This window comes from Festucalex cinctus, chromosome 14, assembly GCF_051991245.1.
Source record: "Festucalex cinctus isolate MCC-2025b chromosome 14, RoL_Fcin_1.0, whole genome shotgun sequence".
NCBI classification, from domain to species: domain Eukaryota; kingdom Metazoa; phylum Chordata; class Actinopteri; order Syngnathiformes; family Syngnathidae; genus Festucalex; species Festucalex cinctus.
The window spans coordinates 2160820-2185829 of record NC_135424.1 but is presented as its reverse complement, the minus strand read 5'-3'; the positions used below and the strand labels follow the sequence as shown (position 1 = coordinate 2185829).

At 39.1% G+C, this 25010-nt stretch overlaps 1 protein-coding gene across 1 annotated transcript; it reads right to left on the bottom strand.

The window, feature by feature from the left end:
* Positions 1-770: 770 nt before the first annotated feature.
* On the bottom strand, positions 771-23192 carry tnfaip3 (tumor necrosis factor, alpha-induced protein 3). The gene is made up of 9 exons (XM_077495548.1): positions 23016-23192; positions 19845-20194; positions 12567-12757; positions 12337-12478; positions 11442-11612; positions 11180-11360; positions 9370-10352; positions 8154-8362; positions 771-6853 (listed from the first exon to the last, which is right to left on the bottom strand). The coding sequence occupies exons 2-9, from the start codon at positions 20149-20151 to the stop codon at positions 6560-6562; spliced, it is 2478 nt and encodes an 825-aa protein (XP_077351674.1). The 5' UTR covers positions 20152-20194; positions 23016-23192; the 3' UTR covers positions 771-6559.
* Between the last annotated feature and the right edge of the window lie 1818 nt (positions 23193-25010).

Sequence of the window (25010 nt, the reverse complement as noted above, 5' to 3'; positions counted from 1 at the left end):
GTGAAAAACGTATGTTGACAAAATTATTTTTGTTTAGTTTTTGTTGATGAAATGCACACTACTGGAATGTCTCAATAGGGATTTCCTTGTCGCATGCACTACTTCAAAGTGTCAAAACCTCATGACTGTGCCTCATTCTTGCTGGTAGTCTTTTCTTTTTACACACGACACAGACAAATTTCTTGGAACCTTGTGTTAAAATGAGAAATGGTCGGTGATGGAAAAAAAAAAAAAAAAAAGACTGGAATTTACCAAAATACATATTGACAAATTACAAAGCTTCGGTGGTATATTAAATGATAAAAGATTCCATATTTGGCTTAAACTATCAGTACATTATGTACAGTTTAGTTGCATTTGTATTTAATCTTGTAGAGTTGTTTGATAGCATTTTCTTACACTAGGTGATTTTTTTTGTATGAATTATGGACAATGTATTTCAATGGAATCATTAAGCATTTGTTTTCCTATATTTAAGCGCAGTGCAGTCCTATCCGCATGTTGCTACACTGGCTTACAATAATATGAAACATTATCGTTATTATTAGTACTTGGAGAGCTAAAAATTGAGGTGGTCCTCTGTGTAAAAAGTTCAAGAACCACATTAATATTGTATGGCAAGTTACTCTCCCACTATTCCAATTTAGGTATTGTGTATGCATTATTCATCACGACTCTCATTTATTAAAACTAGCATGATGCAAGAAGAGTGCAACAATGAGGCTACATGTAAAAAAACAAAAAACCCCAAAAAAACACAGTAGACAGAATTGTGATTTCTTAATAAAAATAATTCATTTCAGGACAACATATAAATAATTATTGAATCACACAATACAGATATCTTGATATGAATAAATACTTAACAAATAAAACCAGGCTTTTGTTTTTCTTTCTCCCGTTCCATTCGATACTCCATCGTCGAAAGGTCCCACAAAGAAAAACTTGCATGATTTGTTACATCTTTGTTACACATCCCAAAATGAAAGTCCGTTTTTTTGTTGTTTTTTTCCCCGTCCCTCTCACACTGGTCGGCCGTGGTTGGATTAAGGTGGGTCTGGAGGCCATTAAAGCACACGGAGATCTATAGTGTACGCACACTACACTTGAACGTGAAGGCAGACTCGGCCAGCGCACGGAAAGACAAGACTGGACGCTACCGCTCGGCTCGTGTGGCCCAAGAGCCGCCAATTGGGGCCTGATACAGTGCAACCGCCAAAGTCAAACGCAATTGAGTCCAAAAATGTTTTTCTTCCCATTAGAAATGATGTGAAGCCAAGTCATCCATTACAGAAGTCACACTGTGGCCATCATACAAACTAGAAGGCCATTTAATGACTAGTTTTATCATTTTTAACTCATAAAAGTGGAAAAGTTAGTTCCCGACTGTATGATGAAACGAAAATAAAGCTAAACTTAAGACAAACATTCAATTTGTTACGAAGCTTCTTTCGTTTTTAGCCATGCTATTTATGCTATTTATGTTAGCCTCCACTTGGCAAAAATATTTTGTGAATATTTCAATAATTACGCAACTGTGATCAAATTTTGAGGAAATTACAAAGAGCTTTTATGGCCATTTTCATGCTAACAGTTAGCCTCTGTGAATGTTAGCTAGGTGAAATTGTTGAGGCCAACATTTATTTAAAAATCACTTTGAAACAATTTGTGAAGAAAATGTATGCGTTTTCTTTAGATAAATAAAACTAGGTTAGCCTTCGAAAATGGCTAGTTTGTTTGAAAACATTTTTATGCTACCCATTAGCAACATGCTATCTACGTTAGCATCCACTTGGTCGAATGATTGCTGTCGTTTAAAAGTGAAATACAGACCAAATGGACAGCTAAAGTGATTGGTAGCCATTACGCTAATTACGTTAGCTTTTTCTTGATAGAATTATTACTGTAGATAATTAATGAAGGGAAACAAACTCTTGAATTTTTTTCTCGAAAGCTTCTCTGGTCATTTTCAAGTCATTGCTCACTTTGCTAGCAACGTTAGCATTTGCTTGGTAAAAATATTATTGTGAATGTAAATTTCAAAATATTACGCAAAGAAAAAATGGCTAGTTTTAAAAAATGATGCCTTTGGAAAATATACAGCAATGTTTGGAAATAAAACGAAGCAAAATTATTGAGCCTTTGAAGGTGAAAGCAAAGAAGGACTGTTCGCAAGCTTTTCTGGTCCCTTTCATGCTTAGCGGTTAGCTACCTAGCATCTGTTAGGTAAAATTATAATTGTGAATGTAGCGGATGATGTCATTTGTTATAATCGAAGACTTGGGGCCATTTGGATTTAAAAATAATGTTGCGTGTGACGTATTGGGTGTTCCACTGTATCAAACAAAGAGCGCTACCAAGTCCAGCTAGTCCGAGGCGGCCATTTTTAAGGAGGTATAACAACCGTTTGGCGCTTGATGGCACATGTACATTATTTTGGCAAAGGAACAACACCAAGAAAAAGGAAATCAAAGCTTGTATTAAAATACATCTGGAACTAACCAAAAGAAGAAAAAAAATCCCCTAGTAAAAAAAATAAGAGGAATGTCAGTTTTGCGACGCACGTGTGTTTGTGTGTGTTTTGAGTGTGTGTATGGGTGTGTTTTAAAGATGAGGCATCAGGTCGGAAGGTCCTACAGCACGGACTCAGATCCATATTCACAAATGCACTTCAACCCTCCTGTTAGGTGCAATTCTCAGGAAAAAAAAAAAAAAAAAAGTTTGTTACTTCTGGGGTCAATGTAAAAAAACACACACAAAAAAACAAACAAACTATATCTCATTACTACGGAAGCGTATTGCCAATAAAGCCCCCCCCCAAAAAAAAAATAATAATAAAAGTTCACATTTTAATGTGATAGTACAACGTTAAAACCAAAACAACACATTTGACTCGGGGATTCAGCAAAATAAAAGAAGGGAACTCCTTTTGTTTCAGATCACTGGTGGAGCCCTTTTTGTATCTTAGAAATTAAAGTTACTTAAAGTATGCTGCTCTTTTATAATACAGTAAAATGATCATTTAAAAAAAGTTTGAGGATTTGAAAGTCTGAAGACGTTCAAATGTGAAACTTGCCAAGTTCAAACGTAGCATTTTCGCTTACCGTGAAATTTATTACAAAGTGAAACGTATGACATTAAAACATGAACAATTACCTCGAAATTTAATGTGAATGTTATCAAGTAAAAACGTGAAATGTATCTTCTAACGTGGCCGTGAACTTTTTTTTTTTTTTTTTGGCGAGGCAGAAAATCAGCTTCCGAAAAATGACTTTACATCCATATTTTGGACATTACCGCTCACACATGAGGAACATTGACTTGTTTTGCATGTCAAAATGATGATTGTAGTTACCTTTTTTTTTGTTTTTAATGCCCTATGACATAACAGGAGGGTTGATATCATAATAATAACAAAAATGGGGAGCACTGATGTGGGGGGGATCAGGCCCCTCTGGTCCGTCTTTAAAGGCAAAAAACTTCTGGAGGGTCAGCCCCAAATACAATACTGTGCCGTGACAGCAGCAGCAGCAGTTACAAACACATTCAGATACATTGTGCCGGACCAAGTAGGCAAACAAACGGTGTAGGTGTGCGTGCGTGCGTGCGTGTGTGCATGTGATCTGCGTATAGGTGCTCAAGTGGTCCGTAAACAGGCAAAAAGGAACATCCAAGGCAACTGATCTGTTGTAAATCGGGGCTCGAAGAAGGTAGAAGAACGTAAATGCTGAATGGCGTCTCCACTGGCGACAATGGAGAGGCTCTGCGTGCGTTGGGAGCACCCACAACCAGCAGGGGCCTGCCCTGTCTGTCTCGCACTCTTCCATATTCAACATCGGTCCAAACGTACATGGGGATTAAAAAAGAAAAAGTACATTTTCCAACGGGTCCCTCCACGCTTAAGTGCATTTGGATTAAATCTCTGTCAGCACGAAACTTGTTCAGGTTGATAGTGGGAAAATAGATGTGATGCGCTGGCATGGCGCAAAATTAAAGGAGATTAAAATGAAGTTGAATCAAGTTTTCAAGATCATGAGATGAGAGACGGGCAAAGTAATCGAGTCGAGCTGCGTTAAGAATTTGTCAAAGGAAAATAATGATAAAGTCGTAATATGAGGGGAAAAGTCGGAAAGTTGCTTTTTTTTTGCAGAATATATTTTTTTACGTAAAAAAAAAAGTCAGACTCAGATGAGAAAAATGCTTTTGTTTTGTCTTAAGAAATTAATATCAGATCAGTCAAAAACATATTTTCTATTTTTAAACAAAACCAATAAATAAATTGATATCAGATTAGTCAAAAAATGTTTTCTATTTTTAATCAATGCCAAAAAATATGCCAGCTATATATATATATATATATATGACAACTAGGACTGCAATCTTAAAAAAAAACAAAAATCACAAGACTACAATGTTATCAAAAATATAACTTCAGTGTTGAAATTTTACTCTCGAAAAATGCTACTGCATGCTTGCAGGATTATGACTATTCAAAATAAAACTATTTGCAGTTATTACAACTTCATTCTTGAGAAAAAAAAATACTTTCTCATAAAATTCCAACTAGTTAAAAAAAATAAAAATAAAAATAAAAAGACTTTGCTCTTGTAAAGCAATTTACGACTATTCTCCTAAGATTACGACTTACAAGTTATTGTAGTGAGTACAACTTTATTTTGAAAGTATTTTTTTTTTATTGTGTAAATTCAATAAATATTTCTTTAACTGTATCTTGAAACAATGAGTCAAATTAAGAAAATGACATCAGCTATGGAAAGTTGAGAAAAGAGGAATTGAAAACATTCCAATTCAGCAATTAATTGAAGTTCTGTGTGAGATGCCCGCCCCTTAAAAGTGACATCATACAAAGGAGAAAAGCCACTTTTTTGGCAAGTCTCTACCCTGGTCAGCGTTTCCTTAAAAAAAGTGCATCATTCCCGAGACCTGAATTTCTGGAAAATATACTTTTCTGGAAAAACACCCATGTAAGTTTGGACAACCGTGAATTTGTTTAGCATGAGTGACGGTAACACACACAAAGACGGATTTCCCTCAAATGACTCGTAGTAGATGCGATCACACCTTATTGATTGTAAGAGCTTTTTTTTTTTTTTTTTTTGGCAAGAACATTGAAGGGCTTGGGTTGAGGGGTGGGGACAATTTTGATTGGTTGCAACTCTCCCACTTTCTCACTCATTCCCTGGTGAACGAATGCTAAGACAGACTGACGGACGGACGGACAGACGAGGGCTAGAAATCCTTGGCTGTGGTCTAGACCAGTGATTCCCAACCACAAATGAGTGTCTTATCCAATTTCACAACATTTTGCTCACTATAAATAATAGATTTGTTCATATATCTTTCCGTAACGACTTAAGATGCCGCAAGATGGTGCTAAAACCCTTGCTGACAAGAAAGCAGTAATTGTTGTCAGCTATGCTGAAGTGATACAGCTGCCCGAGGAGACAATCTTCGTATGTTGGGGAGGCGCTAACTTTAGTCTGGGTTGGTACGACTGGTCTACTGAACGTGTATGAACATGCGCATTTCTGGTCCATTCTTTCCTAAATCAAAAAAGTTAGCTGTTTATTTTTAAGGGTAGCGCAAAATTAGTTTGAAATGAGAATGTGTTTTGGGGATCATAGAATGTCATTTATTTAGTTTAAACATTTTTTGTGGGGGTCAATTACTTAAGGCGTTCTGCAGGGCTCGCTTTACAGTGCCCTATATATTTGAGGCTTGCGGATTCTATCGCAGGCAGAACTCACCTATTGATAATTTTAAACGCTTCTTACTGTATCTTTGGCCAAGGAACTATGTTGAAGTGATTTGAAGAGTTCCACGGAACCAAAGTAGTACTTTGTCACCATCTTATGGTATCCATAAGCATTTATAAAGAATTTTCCGTTATACTTGCACATTTTCATTTTTTAAAGTTTAAATATTTTTTTTGTAGGGGGTGAATTGCATGTGGTGTTCCACAGGGCTCACTTTAAAGTACCTTGCATATTTGAGGCTTGCAGATTCTATCGCAATCAAAACACCAATTGATAATTTTAAACGCTTCTTATTGCATCTTCTATCAAGGAACTATGTTGAAGTGACTTGAATAGTTCCACAGAACAAAAGTAGTGCTTTGTCGCCGCTCACTAAAAGTTGGGAAACACTGGTCTAGAAAGCGAAAAAAAAACAAAAAACAAAAAACAAGTCGGATGATTCCGGTTGACGTACAATCATTGCGTCCGGCACGAGTGGGCAGGTACCTCTAAATACATTTTGTACACGTGCGGCCGCAGCTCGTCGGATGGTCATAATTGCACAAAGAGGTATCGTGGAGGCCATGTCTACTGCGCGCACATACACACTCACACGGTCGCTTATCCCCCCCACGTGCACACGCGCACTCTCTCTTCACATTCTACACGGGGGAGGGAATGGCGGTATGTGGGCTTCTTTTGGGTGGTGGGGGGGGGGTGATTTGCAGGCCATACGGTTACTAGTTAGTCACTAGCTAGTTAGTTAGTTGGTTGGTTAGTTAGTACGAGAGAGGAGCTGGCGTTCATCCGCGGTAGATCTGTTTGAAATGGTCGCATTCGTTGCAGTAGCCCTGTTTCTCCTGGTTGGCGTAGTGGTCGCAGCCCTGCGTCCGGCACCGCTGCTTGGACTTCTCCTTGGGCGCCTGCGCCCGCCGCCCGGCGTCCCGGCCACCCTGGCCGCCCCGCGTGTGGCACTCAGGGCAGAGGTCCGTGCAGCCCGGGGACACGTTGCTGCAGCCGCTCCGCCGGCACTGCGTCTGCGTTTGCGTTTGCGTCTGCGACTGCTGTGTGGATCGCGGTTTGGTGGCTCGTTCGCGCTGATGGGGACGACAACACGACAAATGGCGGAAGGTCAGTTCACGAGCAGGGATAAGGCAAGACTTGTCACCCAAGCCCATTAATTAAAAAAAAAAAAAAAAAAAAAAAAAAAAAAAAAAAAAAAAGGAAGGAAAAGAAAAAGAGAGAAAGAAAAAAGAAAGTAAGAAAAAGAAAGAAAAGAAGAAAGAAAAAAGGAAGGAAAGAAAAGGAAAAACAAAAACAAAAAGAAATAGTGTTTGAAAAAGGAAAAGAAAGAAAGAAAGAAAAAAGAAAGAAAGAAAGAAAGAAAAAGAAAGAAAGAAAGAAAAAGAAAGAAAGAAAGGAAAAGAAAGAAAGAAAAAGAAAGAAAAAGAAAGAAAAAGAAAGAAAGAAAAAGAAAGAAAAAGAAAGAAAAAGAAAGAAAGAAAAAGAAAGAAAAAGAAAGAAAGAAAAAGAAAGAAAAAGAAAGAAAAAGAAAGAAAAAGAAAGAAAAAGAAAGAAAAAGAAAGAAAGAAAAAGAAAGAAAGAAAGAAAGAAAAAGAAAGAAAAAGAAAGAAAAAGAAAGAAAAAGAAAGAAAGAAAGAAAGAAAGAAAGAAAAAGAAAGAAAGGAAAAGAAAGAAAGGAAAAGAAAGAAAGGAAAAGAAAGAAAGGAAAAGAAAGAAAGAAAAAGAAAGAAAGAAAAAGAAAGAAAGAAAGAAAGAAAGAAAGAAAGAAAGAAAGAAAGAAAGAAAGAAAGAAAGAAAGAAAGAAAGAAAGAAAGAAAGAAAGAAAGAAAGAAAGAAAGAAAGAAAGAAAGAAAGAAAGAAAGAAAGAAAGAAAGAAAGAAAGAAAGAAAGAAAGAAAGAAAGAAAGAAAGAAAGAAAGAAAGAAAGAAAGAAAGAAAGAAAGAAAGAAAGAAAGAAAGAAAGAAAGAAAGAAAGAAAGAAAGAAAGAAAGAAAGAAAGAAAGAAAGAAAGAAAGAAAGAAAGAAAGAAAGAAAGAAAGAAATGTGTTGGGGCTTATTGTAATTTATTTTTTCAATATTTACATTTTTCTGTTTGGTTGGTTTTTAGGGGTTAGCCATATTGGAAATGTATAAATGTTTTTTAAAATAATTTTTTTGGTCAACAAAATAAAATAAAAAAAACCCATTCTTTGCCCCTCCTAATTTTTTTTTAAACGGATTTCCTCTACATTCAGTATACAAAAATAAATAAATCAATAAAAATATAACATACTTTACCAAATAAATGGTCTAATATAAAAATGGATTTTACTACCCTACCTCCTTAAAGAAAAGGCAAATGACCTGCTGTAAAATGAGAGGAAGTGGCACGTACCACGACAGGGGGAGGGGAGTGCGGCGTGCGATGCGCCGCCTGGTTGAGCCGCGCGCTTTGCTCTTTGACGTAACATTTGTCGCAGTAGCCCTCCAGCATGGCCTTGCCCAGCGCGCCGCAGCCCGGCCCGCGACACCGCGTGGCGTTCTGGAAGCCGGCCTCCACGCCGTGCCGGCCCTGCGCCGGGGCTGGGGGCGGAGGTGTCAGGTCTGGAACGGGCGACACGCAAAAGTTTGGAATGATGATGAACAGATGATGAGAAGACGCGTGTCGTTCCTTCTGTCGTTTTCTATTTGGCGATTGAAAATGGGAAAAAAATAAAAAAGTGACTTTTTATTACTAACGCTCATTATTAAACAAAGAAAATTAGCACTGTATTTGTATAAAAACAATAAACCATAATAAAAGAGAATGTAAAGTAACATGGATTCATAAAGTATAATTCCTGTACATACTGTAGTATTCGTTTTTGTTTGTCCCGTTCAAAAAACTTCTGAACGTTCATCGGCATCCATGGCTCTCCTTGCCCACGGTCGAGGGTATTACTGTACCGTGATTGCACCATCTTTTTCTATTTAAGCAAGCAAAAAATAAAAAAAATAAAAAAAATCGAGGAAGCAATGGCTCAATTTGAAAAACTCAAGCTAGGCCACTTATAAATCTTCTTAAAATCCAATTCAGTCCCGTCCATTAAAATGTTGACTTTTAAATTGATAATTAAATTTTGAAATATGAAGTTTTTTCTTCTTGCGAATGTTGACTTAATCTCAAATTTGGATTTTTTTTTCTGTAATCACAAATTTACTTGTTATATTTAGCCATTATTTTAAAATAAATTACATTGTAATTAATTTCATCTTTAGTGTCATATTTAAAAAATATTCAAAATTAAAATTAACTTTATTTCAGTTTAACACTATTCACATAATATATATTAAAAAAATAAAATAAAATAAATAAAAAAAATAAAAAAATAAAAAAGACTTTTTTTTTTTTTTTTTTTTTCCTCAACCACAACATTATTCTTGTAATATTGTGACTTTATTTTTCCAAAACACTGACTTTTGTTTATGTAAAATCCAACTTCATTCTCATATTTTGACTTTGAATCAAAACATTTTTGGTAGTTTGACACATTATTAACATTTATTTCGCCAACTGAAAATGGAAAGAAGGAACGACTTGACGACGGATTGCGCGAAAGGAAAGAACTTACGGTGGTTGGTCTGATAGTCAACGTAGCAAATAGTGCAGAAACCCAACTTCTCCGGCGTCCCGAAGAACTGGCAGCCGGATCGTTTGCAAGGCCGGGCGAGCGGGGCCTGCCAGGCGGAGGCGTGCGCCGGCGTCAGGGTCAGGCACGGCCGCTCGGGGTCCCTCGGCTGGCCCCAAGCCGAGGACGAGGCCTCGGTCCTGGGCTTGCCCGGCTGCGGCTCCCCCGCGTCCGGAGCCTGCTGCCTCTGCATGCAGGGCGGACACAGCCCGTTGAATATCCGAAAGGCTTCCTGCCGGCACATGCCGCAGCGCTCCGTCTCCGCCTCCGCCTCGCGGGGCCCCCACTGGGTCCACCCGGGGGCCTGCGCCGCAACGGCCTCCGGGCCCATGCCGGCTCCCGGAGGAGGCGGCGGCGGCGCCTGGTGGTGCCTGGCGTTGTAGCAGCGCTCGCAGAGTCCGTCGTGCTCCACGCTGAGCGTGAAGAGGCAGCCGGGGGTCTTGCACTTCATGGCGTGCGTCTCGCTGTACAGGCTGAGGCTGGGCGCGGTCGGGGGCGGGGCCGCACGCGGGCTGGACAGCACCACCAGCCGGCTGGACGAGGAGGACGGCGGGCTGCTGCTCCGGCCCCCTCTGGAGCTGCCCTCGCTGCTGTCCGAGCCGCCGCTGCCACCACCGCCCTTGGTGTGCACCAGGCCTTCTATCCTGGTTGCGGCGGCGGCGGCGGGGGTGGTGGTGGCCTGTCGTTTCTCAAAGCACTCGTGGCAGTGCGGCTGCGTGTCCACCGACACGTAGAAGGTGCAGCGCGGCGTGGCGCAGCGGATCTCGATGAGCGAGAGCTGCGAGACGGAGAAGGGCGGCGGGCGTTGGGGCTGGGCCGCCCACGCCTGCTCCTTGTCCTCTTGCCAGCGCTGGTACTCGTGGTTGACCAGCTGCAGGTAGTCCTCCATCAGGTTCATGTCCTCCGGCAGGTTGCCCTCGTCCAACCTTTTCGACGACACGCGTCCAAGTGTTAAATTTGACAAGAAATTAGTTTTGGTTATAGTCTTTTGACTGAAATTAATTCAAGTGTTAGTCACAATTTTAGTCATCTGATTGTATTTTAGTTTTAATCCAATTTTAGTCGACGAAAATAAAGAGCAATTTTAGTTAAATTGACAGTTTAGCCGATACTTTCCTTGAGCATACATTTCAACTTTTATACAGAATTATTACAACATCTATTTGTATCTGTAGTTTAACTCATTTACTAGCAATAAGGTATAAATACGTTTTTTTTTTAATGCTCTAAGTGTTTTTTGTTTTTTGTTTTTTTATGCTAGAGCATACAGAAGGCTTTGATGCAGCCTCTTAACTGCAAAGAACAGTTGCAGAAATGGTAGTTATTAACAAACGGCCAGCAGGTGGCAGCAGAGCAAAGGAGATCAACCAGGGCCTCAACCAGGGCCATGTAAAAAAAAAAAAAAAAAACTCAATTACTTACAATTTTAAATAGATTTGCGAAAACTGATGAAACTTAGCTCTCTTCTAATGCTAATTGCTGCAAAATGGAAACAGATCGAAACATACTTTAATCTTTCTTTTGATAGGTTCCATGCTTTTATAGCAATAGAACACAATAATCTGTGGGCCTTGCAAAATCAGTTAAAATCCAGTAAAACAGCCGGGAGCGAACGGGACTACTTCTGTGAAAATGGCTGGGAGTGAATGAGTTAAAAACTATTTTTTCTTCTTGCTGTCTAATTATTGAAATATGTGATTAATTAGGATGGAAATTTTGAATCGACCGACACCTCTATCCAAAAGGAAAGTACCGTGCGGCGTTGACGATGCGCGTGGCGTCGTATCCCAATCCGATGACGGGGATCTCGATGAGCAGCATGTAGTCTTTGAGGAGCCGCTCCTTCAGCTGGTGCTCTTTCTCCATCAGGAAGTGCACCTTCAGCTCCTCAAAGCCTCCCCGGCCGGGATTGATCAGCGGCACGGCTCGGATTTCTTAGGCAGGATAATTCAACGGGAATGAGGACTCGGGTTGCAGAATTCCGGAAAAGTTTTGGCTCTTAATAGGGAACTTACCAGGGCCGCTGTCTTTGATGGTGATGAGGGGCGCAAAGTGCTGCGAGTCGTAGCCCAGCACGATGGGGTACTTGTAGCACTCGGCCGGCGGCCAGTGCAGCGGGAGGTAAATCCCGCCCACGTTGAGGGGGGAGATGGACGAACCCGATTTCATACTCCTCAGCACCCGATCTGTTGACGAATTAAAAAAAAAAAAAAAAAAAAAAAACACTTTTCAGAACAGTCCAAACAAAGCAGCTGCTAACTTGGGCAGTCTTTGCAAATTAATCTGACAACATTTTTTAATAGTAAAATAATGAAAGACAAGTCTGGTGTGAATCAAAACATTTTTGGTTGTAGTTTGAGACTTTATTCCCCAATAGTAGTATTTTTTTTCGTTCCCCTTTCATCACGTTTTCTTTCAGAAATTTTTCACTTCATTGTGCAAAATTATGTCTTATTTTTTTGTAAATTGCAAATTAAAAAAATATATATATATTTTTCACTTTAAATTAGGACTTTTTTTAATTGATACAAAGAGTAAATTGAGATTTTATGCTCAAATTGTGATTTATTTATTTATTTTAGCACCCGAAATACTCTTGTAATATTTCTACTTTATTCATTTTGGCATCTTTGTACTTCAACTGTAATGTTCTCCTAACACGTTGATGTAAACTTAAAGACTTGTTTTGCTTGTAATATGAATTAATATTTTTCTTGTAGTACTAAAACTGTTATCCCTTAATCGGACCTTCAGTCTTGAAATATTTGGACCACGTTTTGATTTAAAATGATAAAAACAGTTCCCATAAATTGTGATATTTCCCACATAATATTTGGACTTTTTTGTATACATATTTGAAAGAATCAAGTCAAGTGGATTGTTATTGTTTTTTGAATATGCTGCGTGTACCTGCGATGACGATGATGGGTCTGCGGAGGATATTGGAGAGGACGAAGATGTGAATGTCCTCCAGCGAGTCAAACTGGAGGCCGTTGCTACTGGAGACCGGAGACGCCATCTTGACGATCTTTTCCCACTCGTCCTCCCAGTTCTGGAAAGCGTGCAACACACGAAGGCAATTTATTGAGTTACTGAACAGAATGAATGAATGAATGAATGTTATGGTTTTTGCTTCTTACCGTGGTGGTGTATCGGAGGCCCGTCTGGGTGAACTCTTGGGAGTGCAGGAGCTCAGCCTGGAAGCGTGCCCGAAAGACGCCGGTGTCCGTCTCTTTTAAAACGCCGTGGAGGGCTTTCCGGAGGACCAGGTCGGTGTCCTGGACGCCCAGCATGTACTGGGAGGCAGCGTGCAGCAAACAGTTGCCATCGCCTTAAAAAAAAACAAAACAAAACAAAAAAAAACACACACCTTTTTTAGCCAGAGACAAAATACATTACAATACATTACAAATTAGTATTGGCTTGAAAGATATAAAATAGCTATAAGGAAAGGAAAGGAAAGTTGCAAGAATATGATGAGTGACATATTAGAAGAAGTTGCTACTTTATTTTTAAAAAATAAATTCACCGAATTTATATTTAAATTTAAGTTTTTCACTTGTTGCTGAATTGACTTTTTTTTTGTAGTCACAATTTTATTCGGAAACTATAACTATTTCATTTGTTTAACCTTTTTTTCATATATCATGATTATTATGGTTTTTAAGGATTTGTTCTTGTGGCTTTATTCTTGCACAATTTTGATTTTTTTTTTTGTAGCTATTCTGATTTAGTTATCTGAATAGTTTTTTTTTTTTTGTTTTTTTACATATATTTATCTGTTTATTTTTACCCAGGAATCACTTTTTGCAAATTTATTCTTCTTAAATGTTGTCCCTTTTCGTTGTTAAATTACTTTATCCTTGTAAAATGTTTACTTCATTTGTGTAATAGTTTGCCTTTTTTTTTTTTTTTTTATTATTACATTTTAACTTCATTTAATATTTCAAGTTGTTCTTTTTTGTAATATTTCTATTTTAGTCTCGTAAAAGTATGACTTTATTCATGTATTATAAAAAAAAAAATCTAATTATATGTGGACATTTATAGTTTTAACATTGAACTTTTCTTGTAATATTTTTACTTGATTTTAAGTAATAATTTGTTGTCTTTTCTTGCTAAATTTTTACTTTTTAATTGTAATATCTCAACTTTATTGTTTAAAACATTTAGATTGTGGTCCTGTAATATTTTGACTTCTTTTTTTGTAATATTTTGACTTCATTCTCTTAAAAAGGTCATCTTTGTTCGTGTAAATTGCTACTTGATTCTTGTGATGTTTTTTGTTTTGTTTTTTTTAAATAGATTTATTAATGGCGTGATGGAAAAGTAAGGTTGACTTTGAAGTCGAGTCACACGGAGAGGCACATAAAAGACATATTACCCGAGGCAATTTGTGCATTGAGAACCAAAATGCATGGATAATTACAGTATATTGCGTGTACATAAAAACACACACACACAGACGCACATGCACACACGGAAGGAGGAACGTGGGGATTTTCCGCGCTGTGGGCTAGATTGTGCGATTATATGACGCTCACATGTCTGAAAGCACAAAGTGAGCTGAGCTTCTGCTTTAGAGGTCAACCATGAGAAGCTATGTGAAAGTAAATAAGACCTCATTGGAGGCTTATCTTTCCAACTAGCGTTCTCACGCGATACCAACATTCTGACTCTGAAACGATAGTGTGGCAATTAAATACTATACCACGTAAATGATAAAAACATAAAATGCAAAAAATATGCATGTGGCTGCTCATGTCTTACCGCAATAAACGGCTAATCAGTCAATAGCTTCATAGGTGAGGGCTATGTTGGTGTGAAAGTACGAGTAGTTTGAAGGTTTAGTATTAATTACACTGATATCAATACTAATTTTCCATTAGCACATCTATAGAATTTGCATGATATATTATTACCTCTTAGCTAGCAGACTTCAGTTCAGGTTGAAACAGCTCTTATGACTAGGGATAGACCGATTATCGGCCGGGCCAATTATCGGTGCCGATATGTGGCATTTTAGTAAATATCGGCATCTGCCTTTTTTACGAATCTGAAGGCCGATAAAGCTGACATGTCATTGAGCGGTGAATGGCTTGCGAACGTAACGACTTTTGTGTGCTGACAGTTTTTACTTGCTCTAAAGACATTTCGAACATATTCAGACAATTTTTCACTGTCTGTGAAGATCTTTTGGAAATTTTTACGAACCCTGACGAAAACCCAAAATTAGATCCATTTAATTTTGCAAACATTTGTCACTCAGTGAGCTACGGGGAACGTTTTGTGCATGCATTTATGTAAATTTCCACTTTATAAAATTGATACTGACACTGGGAAGTCCCAACACTTTTTAATTTATACAAAATAATAATAATAAAAAAATAAATTAAGAATTTATGTTGTAATTTTTGAAAACTGTATTTACAGTATAAAACTACTTATGTAATTATTTATTTACTTGCTTAGTTTTTAATTTAGCTTAACACATGCTGATGACCCTGGAAGCTCCCTACAATTTCTGTTAAAAATTTTTAAACAAAGCTGCCTACATTCTTTATGTGTTTAATTCTTTTTTATTTTATTTTATTTTTTTTACGCTATTATTGTCTCCTTTATTGCAAATGAATATCGGCTTGAAATATCGGTTAATCAGCCTCCTTGACGACTACTAATCTGTATCGGCATCGGCCCTGAAAAAAACAAAAAACAAACCATATCGGTCTATCACTACTTATGACTTATGACTGAGAGGCGCTATCGTGTGCCTCTGATTTGATAAACAAGAAACCACCCAATCAGACACAGGGCAATGACATACTGAGTACCAATCATTAGACACACTGCACGGGTACAGGCTCGTATCAATCATAGCTAATTACCCCAGAACAACACCTTGTTCTTTATCAAGTGTTACTTTGTGGTACTACGCCGTGATACTCTTCCAAGTGCAGCCAAACGACATCATTGTGCTAACTTAAGAGCCTCCTTGGGTCTTTCTGTCATTGTGAAAGATTGTGCACAGAGCCTCCTTGTTGTTGCCACACTAAACACAGGAATTTCCCAGCTTGTGCTCTTCATCATCTTCATCCCGGCTCGTCAAACGCAGCACTTAGCCGGTCCCGGACTTTCCGCGGAGGGAGGGGAGGGGAGGGGAAGTGGGGGGGAGGGAAGGACGGAATGCTGGCCTGACTGGCGCCTTATCTTGAAACAGCAAAACGCTGTTGATATCGTTACTGACACCAAGTATGAATGAGTGTGCGTTTGCGTAATACGCCACGTGTGGTCAGAATGAAAAAGGGACAGGTTGCAGCTATAACGGAACTTTACCGTCATACTATTTTCACTTCTTTTTATTCTTTGTCATATTTCCACTTCTTCCTTGTAATGCATTAGCTGTATCGTAGTATTTTAATCCAATACTGTAACATCTGTTAAACTGTAATTTTACCCTCCTGCAATTCTAACTTTTTCCTTTAATATTTTGGCTTTAATTCAACAATATTCTGATTTTTGTAACTTTAATATTTTGACTTTAATCTTTTAACTTATTCATGTGACATTTGAACTTTACATAGATACTTGTTCAGTGGCGTGCTTGGATACAAAGTACAACAAACTTCATTTTTCCAAACTTCAGTTGGCAGCTCATACTTCAAAACTGCTCCTAACCACAAAAAAAAAAAAAAAGGATGCAATTATGCATACTGTAGACATGATTTTTATACATGTTGATTAAATAGTGATAAGTTATTGTAAAATGTCATTATTTCCTCTAATTTCTTACAACATATACCATCATACACATTAAGCAGATTGAATGCATTCCATAAATACATAATGCTAATATGGAACACAATGGAGGTCGGCATGTTGACGTGGCCCCTCGACAAGCTTTACGGTTTCTTACGTGGCGCCTTTGTAAAGAATAAATGCCCGCCCATTCGCTTATATTGCCAAAACTACGCCTAACTGAAACCGCCAAACATCTGACAAAGGTGTGTTTCGTGTGAAAACAATCAGGATGTTGCATTATCAAGAAAAGCCTGTATGTCCAAATTGGTCCTATACAAACTGTGCTTATTTTTATTCTTTTGGGAGGGACTAAACATGCCCAAAAAACTTACCACAATTTTTCAAACGCATACACTCTGGAGAGGATTCAAATATTTTTACAATTCCCATACAACACTCCGCCTAGTCAAAACTTACTCAAAAAAAAAAAAAAAAAAAAAAGATAAACTGAAAACATATTTAACAATTAAAAAACTAACAAATTATAATCATAGCAAAAATTTATTTCAATTTGGTCTGTCAATTTTATACGTGCGCTTTAAGGGATATTTTAATAGTCGGCCATGTTGCCCAGAATTTGGGTGAATTCCAGCACGTGTACTTTTGACAAACTCCAGCTATTTATAGCGCTTACAGAGCAGCCATGCTAAATTGGCAAACATTTTTTAACTACGCATTCTAATGTGGGCGGAGCATGGCGTCGACATGTGACGCATCGTTTACAACTTTACTTTCTAAGTGTCATGACTGGGTTTTGTTTGTGGCAAGGGTCTGATTTGAACTGATGCAATCAGCATGTAACCAGTAACTAGTTTCAACTGGTCAGAAGCTGTGTGATGTCAGAAGCTACGTGATGTCAGGAATCTTTCACCTCTTTATCTGGTCAGAAGCCAATCAGTTTTACCCTCGTGTCAGTCAGTTATGCGAATTTGTGTCTGCGTTTTTGGGTTCCAACCCCAGAACATAACACCAAGAGCTATTTTGGGGATATCAGGTAAATGGAAATTAGTATGGGTGACCCAAAGAGCCGTGATTGTTATGACCTTCCCCAGCTGGCTCCTCATTGACGGACTTGTGCGGTGTGTGCGCGCGTACGCACGCACGAGCGCCGGTGACTCAGCAGCAGACATCTAATGTATGTGTGTAAGAGTGCGTCCTCTGATGAATGTCCCGTCTGGACCCTTTCGAGTTAGACGAGCTTTTAAGCTCTGGCGTGCAACGGCGCGTCTCACTTTGATGACATCATCATGGCCCGCCAGGAGGTTCTATGCGGCCGTTACCGGCAGCAGGGAACCAGGAAAGTTTGACCAACTTCAGGGTACTTTCTGAAGAGGAACTGAGCTGGCGTGAGCGAGTTTGTTACAGTGGTTTCTGACTCAACACACACACAGGACGAGTTCCTCATCGATGCTGTCATGGTGATGCTTGAGATTTAAAAAAAAAAAAACTAAAAATAAAAAATAAAAGTGAGATTATTTCTGCTTCCTCCTTTGCCAGTTTAAGCTAATGCACAATGCAGTTCATAAAGTTGCTACAAGCAATGAACGGACCCTTGCCATCACGATTAATTGTGAATCCTTAAAATGTTTGACGATTTAGCATCGAGGACTCGGGTTCGAGTCCGGGCTCCGGCCCTCCTGGGTGGAGTTTGCATGTTCTCCCCGTGCCTGCGTGGGTCTTCTACGGGTACTCCGAAGCACTGACGGAATTATTATTTTTTGTCTGACGGACACATGTTTCACTGACTCTGACTCGAAAAATTAGTGATGACGTTAGCATGTTTAAAATAAAATGACGGACTGACAATTACAGTTTGGTTCGGCTTAAAAAAAAATGACAGACTGACAATGACGGAAGGGTGCACAGGGCACTCATGAATGACGAATGAAAAGTTTGTAAAATGCCCACCTCAGCATTTCACGTTGCTAAAAAAAAATAAAAAAAATAAAATAAAATTGAGTATGGGAGTGCTCCCAAAATTACACCATGTTTTTTAAAGCCTATGCAAATATCTTTATGAAAAAAGGTTACCCGGCACTACTTTCACAGCTCCTCTAAAAATAGAGTCCTTTGTACAGCGCTCGACAGCCGCGCTTGGTTTACTACGACGTAGCTAAAAGAGCGTGGTCACGTTTGATTTAACGAGGCCCAGCCCGGCTGTGACACACCTGACGGCGCGAGGGACGCCGTAAATCTTCCCGGCGACGTAAATCTATTTTAAGAACCTGTGAGATTTACACCCCTCCTGCACAGGTGGCGGCAAAAAAAAAAAGAGGGGGCAGACCCCTGAGTTGTAAATAAAAGGGTGTGAAACCACAGAGTTTCCCAAGCGCGCTTCAGAACGCGTGTGCGGGCGCCGGGATGTTTTTCCGTGCCTTTTTACGAAAACATGACTTTGCAACATTAAAAAGCAATCCGGGGTGACTTAATGAGTAAAGGGAGGGTGCTGTCACCCTACAGTAACCGCAACAGCAAATGTGAAATACTGTTGACTCAACAACGTTGTCGTTGAATTCCCTCTTCGAAGTTTACATTTCTCAACTTGACTTGTCACTGTGGCTAATTAGTCAATTTGTAGCCGATGGGAGACAAGACGAGAGTCATTTGGGGAAAATGCAGGTCTCGGCGATAAGGGGAAGCACACAGATGGAAAGAAAGTGAAGATCAGGCTTGGAGACCAAGTAACAGTTGCTGGTACTAGGCCCATAAAGAAACCTGAAGAAAGCTACCTCTGGAATAGGCAAGTATGAAGTTTTTTTTTTTTTTTGTTTGTTTTAATGTAACCCCAAACAGATACTTCCCAATCAGTAACCTAAAAAAAAATGCTTCTGGAGAAGACACAATAACAATTCCAGTTAATTTAGATCAAGATGGGCTTGTTCCAAAATAGCTCACGAGTGACGAAGCATTGTGATTTTCTAGGATTTCTAGGACGAAGTATAACAATGCAATCTACTAATAATGAGCATATGACCAAACAGAATTTGAGCAAATTTGTTATTTCAGAAAACTTCACATTAATCAAACAAGAAGTTGCTCTCATCTTCAAAAAAGGTGGTGACCCCTGATCTAGATCATAGGGAAACATACGGGGAGACAAACAGTCAAGATATGCAAAGCATATCTGGTGGCGTGAAACCTTGAATTCCTTTTATGATATTGTCTTTTAGCTTTGTTTTTGCCTTTTATTTTGTTTTCTTTTAGCTTTTAATGGTTTTTATTTTGTTGCCTTTCCTCACATGGTTTCTCTGTGCCTCGCCATGTTTGTGTTTTTTTTTGTGGGGGGTAGGTAATGTGTGTGTTGGGGGTTATTCTTTATTGTATTATGGACCTTTTAATTGTTTAGCACCTAGAGTTGCATTTTAATGCATGAAATGTGCTATATAAACAAAGTTGGCTTGATTCTATAACCTTTAACGTGATTCCAGTCAGCCAGAAAGCTAAAGAAAGTAATTTGCGGAAGAGACACAACAGCAACACCCACCTATCTAGAACACAGGAAACAATGACGCTACCATTTGGCACCAAACCAACAGATGGCGCTAGAATCCTTAACCCGATTCCATTCAATCAAAACATTTGCGGAAAAAGACACAATCACAGCGAGCGTGGACTCTTACCGTTGGTCCGCAGGGGCACCATCTTCTTGACCTCCCGGCACCAGTTGAGCTTCTTCTCCTGCTCCAGCGAGGCCTGCATGGCCCGGTCCAAGATGGCGGCCTGCACCACCTCGCGGAAGGCCTGCGGGAAGTGGTTCATGGCGATCATCTCCAGCGTGTAGCGGTGCATGCCGCGCAGGTGGTGCATGTGGCCGCCGCTGGCCGCCGGCTTCACCACGTCGTTGGGCACCCGCTGGCGGATCTTCACCGCCTTCAGCAGGTTGGACACGAACAGGAACTTGGGGAGGAAGTTCTGGCCCTGCGACATGGCGGCGAGGAACGGGAACCGGCGGCAGGGAAGAAGGCGGAAACTGCAACGGGATGGGAGACGGCGGAGTCAGTTAGTCTGCCGGGAAACTACAGCCGGAGATTCCCCTCTTTTTTTTTTTTCTTTTTTTTTTTTTAAATTGGACTGTTAATTTATAGCTCGCTTGGGAAAGCACCAGCAACACAATCATCTGTCCACTAAATCAAATGAAATCCATAAAGAGATCCTTGTATTCTCGCTTGTGTTGCTCCAGTGTCTTTGTTGCGCTCGGGGGGCAATCCCACAATGCGCTCCTGTTTTTGTTTTTTTTACAGCATCACACGTTTTTGCAATTTTGCATTATGGTCAAAACATCTTGGATGATATTTTATGATGTCACGTACATGACAATATCAGTACTGCTTCTCAGATGGATTAGCAGCAGTTCACGGGTGTCACATCTTGTTGGATTTTCTCAAGAGATTTTTGTTCTCATATTTTTTTTTTTTATGAATTACTTTTAGGGATGGGCAAGCCTAGTAGTGATACTATAATTTAAAAAAAAAAAAGTGGTATGTATCACTGCAAAGAGGCATTGGTAGCATGGAGGGGAAAAAATCCACTAGCGAATATCAGCCATGACAATTTCTTGTGTTCAGCTTATGGTCATATACGTAGATGCGTTTCTTTCAAATGAGCCGTCATGACAACACAACATTAAAAAAACAAAAAACAAAAAAACACACACAGGAAGTTGGAGGTGACGAGTCAGGCAAATGATTTGTCAGATGCAAATTTGCTGACGGGACAGAAAACAAAAGCCTGTTGCTGAAAAGTCGGAAAGTAAGCCTCAACTTTGCTCGTTTGACTCGTCACCTCCATGTTCCCGCACGCTCATTGTGCTGACAGTAAATTACATTTTTATGTAATGGTATTGAGCAGCTTTTAGCCTTTTTCACACGTCATGTAAAAGCAAACTTTTACTCCCATAATATTTTTGTCAGTCTCAGAACTTTACTAGGTTTTTTTTTTTTTTGCTTGTTTTATTTATTTATTTATTTTTAATATAACAATTTTCTTCTGGCCAACTTTATGACTTTTTATTTTATACATGATATAGATATTTTGCTCAGCAAAATACTATACTGTACTTTTGTAATAATTACATTTGTTAACATGACAACACAAGTGTCATTCTTGTGTTTGTCATTTTATTCCATTTGTTTTCTCATATTATAAAACATTTTGTCATTTTTTTTATTTTTATTTATTTTTTTATACCTGACCGATTAATCATTCGGCCATTTTAATTGACTCTGACTATCCATCCATCCATCCATCCATTTTCTTGACCGCTTATTCCTCACAAGGGTCGCGGGGGCTGCTGGCGCCTATCTCAGCTGGCTCTGGGCAGTAGGCAGGGGACACCCTGGACTGGTTGCCAACCAATCGCAGGGCACACAGAGACGAACAACCATACACACTCACACGCACACCTAGGGACAATTCAGAGCGCCCAATTAACCTGCCATGCATGTCTTTGGAATGTGGGAGGAGACCGGAGTACCCGGAGAAGACCCACGCGGGCACGGGGAGAACATGCAAACTCCACCCAGGAAGGTCCGAGCCTGGACTTGACTCTGACTAGCTCTTTTAAAATAATTTGACGTGTAGTATTTGTTAAACTTCACAACAGAGAGAAAAGTCTGCAAAAAATATACAAAAAAATAATTTTAAAAAATTGCTGATTATTTGCCTCTTTTTAAACACATTACAACAGACAAAGGTATTGACATTCAACCATGCCACCAATTTCTACAGTAAAAAAAGTTTTCCAAAATTTTTAACATAACTGAAAAGTTACATTTTCTTTTTTTTTTAATTTCTAACAAAAAAAAGTGCAGGAAGCTAACTGTATGTACGTACCCTGACTAGTTTGCAAGCATTCGCCACTCAGGGAGATACGAGCGTTAATCGGCCTTCAGATTTGTGACAAAAATAATAATAATAAAAAATAAAAATAAAAAATGTTAAAAAAAAAAGCCCAATGCCAATATTCGTTAAAATGCCAAATATCGCCACCCATAATCGACCTCTATAACCAGTACTCGTGCTTGTATTGGTCTGAAAATGTGGTATAGAACATTGTTAAAAATGATTATTCATTCATTCCAAAGATATGTGTTCATCTATCTATGCCAGCAACATATTGTGACAGGCAGGACGATTAAATGTTTTTCCATCGGATGGCAAACCTGTGGAGCCACCTGTTGCCTATACAGTACATACAACTTAATAATGTTATGTTCAACTAAGCTGGCTCACATTTTACAATGAACAAGTCAACATGTGATGAGACCAAGATCATCATCATTACTTCAGTATACTTTTGGAGACATTTCTCTCATGTAAAATGGATGCCTTGTCTCAACAAAGATCGGAAACAACTGCTTTTGGGGGGCTAAAATGTGGCCCCTGAGCCTCACGTTTGACACCTGTGTCATACATGTTGAGGTTCACGTCGCCAACAGTGGCAGGTGCGCGAGTAAAAAAAAAAAAAAAAGGGGGGAAGAGGGTCAGACATACACTACACATTAGTACATGTCAGTGACAACGAGGCTGACGTAATCCCCAACCACAACAATACAGCCCGACTAGGCCCCCCGAAAAGCGCCCGCTCGGAGGAGACCGTAGGCCGGCGAAACGGCCCCCGCGACGGCCCGCTCGCCTGAGGAGGGTGACGTCTTTGTAAACAATGGCTGTCGTGAGCCGCTCGCTCCGCTGACTCGAGGAGGCCCCACACCTCCACCTCCACCGCCACCGCCACCTCCTCGGACTCGCCTGGCGAGCCGAGCCGAGGAGACGCGTCGTCGGGTCGGGCTTACCTGTCCGACGTGCGCGGGTGGGCTGGCGCTACAACAAAGGCCGCCGGATGCTCGGCAGCCTCGTCCTCTCGTTCGGCGCCATTCGAGCTTCTCCTCTCCGCGGCGCGGCAGCTATTTTTGTGTGTGTATGCGTGTGCGCGCGTGTGTGTTCGGGTGTGGGGGGGTGGGGGGGGAGGACCGCTCGCACTTCAGCGAGCACTCTCGTTCACAACGAGTACACGCGTGGACGCCGACGATAGCGTTTAAAACCATGTATTTAAAAAAAAAAAAAAAAAAAAAAAAAAAGGGGCGGGGGGTTACAGAGAGAGAGAGAGAGAGAGAGAGAGAGGGGGGGGGGGGGAGTCCAAGTCAAGGGGATTTCCACGCAGGGACTTTCCGTCCACCCATATTTTTTCCCTCCCTCACCCAAGTCACTCCTCCCTCCCTCACCCCGGCAGTAGGCTGTCACGATGGGCGCCGCCAGGGGGAGCTGTCTTGATCGTGCACAAAAGTAACTACTCGAATAAGCTTACTCGAACAACGACAACAAAAATAACAGAATAATAATTATTATTCTAATTTAAAGCATCTTATGACAATATTATTTCATTTTTATTTGTGTCATCATCTTTATCGTTTCTTGTTGTTCGCAGTCACATTTTGCTTCATTACTCATTTTTTTCCCCCTATTTGATGGGATCGCTTTCATTTTTTTCAAAATTGTATGTTTTTGTCATTTTAAAAAATGTTGCGGAAAAATATGTAATTTTGTTAATTTAATTTGTCACCATATATTTATCATGTATGTTGTTATTATAAAATCTTTCTTAATTCATTCTCTTTATTACATGTTTTGCATTACACTGGTCAATAGCAAATTTTAATCAGAGAAAGTTTTATATCCCCCCCGAAAATATTTATCCATCCATCCATTTTCTTGATCGCTTATTTCTCACAGGGCTTGCGGGGGGTGCTGGAGCCCATCTCAGCTGTCTTTGGGCAGTAAGGCACTGGACTGGTTGCCAGCCAATAGCAGCTATTATATTATTGTTATTATATTTACTAACATGAAAAGCTAACGTGAACGAGAAAAACAAGGTCACATTTGGAATCAACGCAATAATATTTCATCCAGAAACGTTTCCTTGCAACTCTTGATTAAAAAATAAAATAAAATAAAAAAATGTCAACATTTATTGACCAATGTTATTATATGATGTATCTTATTTTCTTCTTTTGAAAAAAACTTTTATGGGATCTGTTAATTTTTAAACAGGATGTCAACACATTTTGTCTTATATATTTGGTTTCTTTTAGGCCAGGTTTCTTTTTGAACATTTTTCATTTTTAACATTATTTTTAATATTTTTTTGTAATTTTTTTTTTTTTTTTTTTTTTTTACAATAGATTATTTGCCTTTTTGTGCTGTTTTCTCATTTAGTTGTGCTATTTTGTTATTTCATTCTAAATTGTTTATACTTTTATTTTTGAAAAATAAAAAAAAATGTATTTTTAATATTTTCTTTAAGTTTTAATTATTGTACTTCTTGTTGTTGCTTTATTTTTTTGTGAATTGTTGAGTGAGTGATGTGATCTTTAAAATCATCATCATCATCATAACAATAATAGTAATAATAACAATAATAAATAAAAATTCAGCCTCTGAACTCGAAGTTGATTTCCCAGCAAGGAGCCAGGAGGGTGAAACAAAAGCAAAAGTGTAAAGCAAATCGCAATCATATCATGATCGTGACTTGACAGTTGGCACATGAATGAAGTTGTGCAATTCGTACAAGACGAGCGTGCAGCACAAATCATGAAATAATAAATAATGCACTGCATGCGCAACATTGTGGGGATTTCTTTTTTTTGTGGTGATCTCATGTTCTCTCTTTAATACACTTGAATTTAAACTAAAAAGATTTAGCTGTTTTCTTTCATTATGTGTTTCATTGTTTCTATTTTTTAATTATTTTTATTATTTAGTATTGTTTTAACTATTTTTTTTTTTATCTA

What these genes read in the sequence shown, in the direction of transcription:
- tnfaip3 (XM_077495548.1), bottom strand. Translation starts at nt 20,151, where the DNA reads ATGTCGCAGGGCCAGAACTTCCTCCCCAAGTTCCTGTTCGTGTCCAAC. An exon ending in GCCTCCGATACACCACCACG is followed by an intron (nt 12,479 to 12,566) that starts GTAAGAAGCAAA and finishes CACGCTTTCCAG; the next exon opens with AACTGGGAGGACGAGTGGGA. An exon ending in ACCCATCATCGTCATCGCAG is followed by an intron (nt 11,613 to 12,336) that starts GTACACGCAGCA and finishes ATTCGTCAACAG; the next exon opens with ATCGGGTGCTGAGGAGTATG.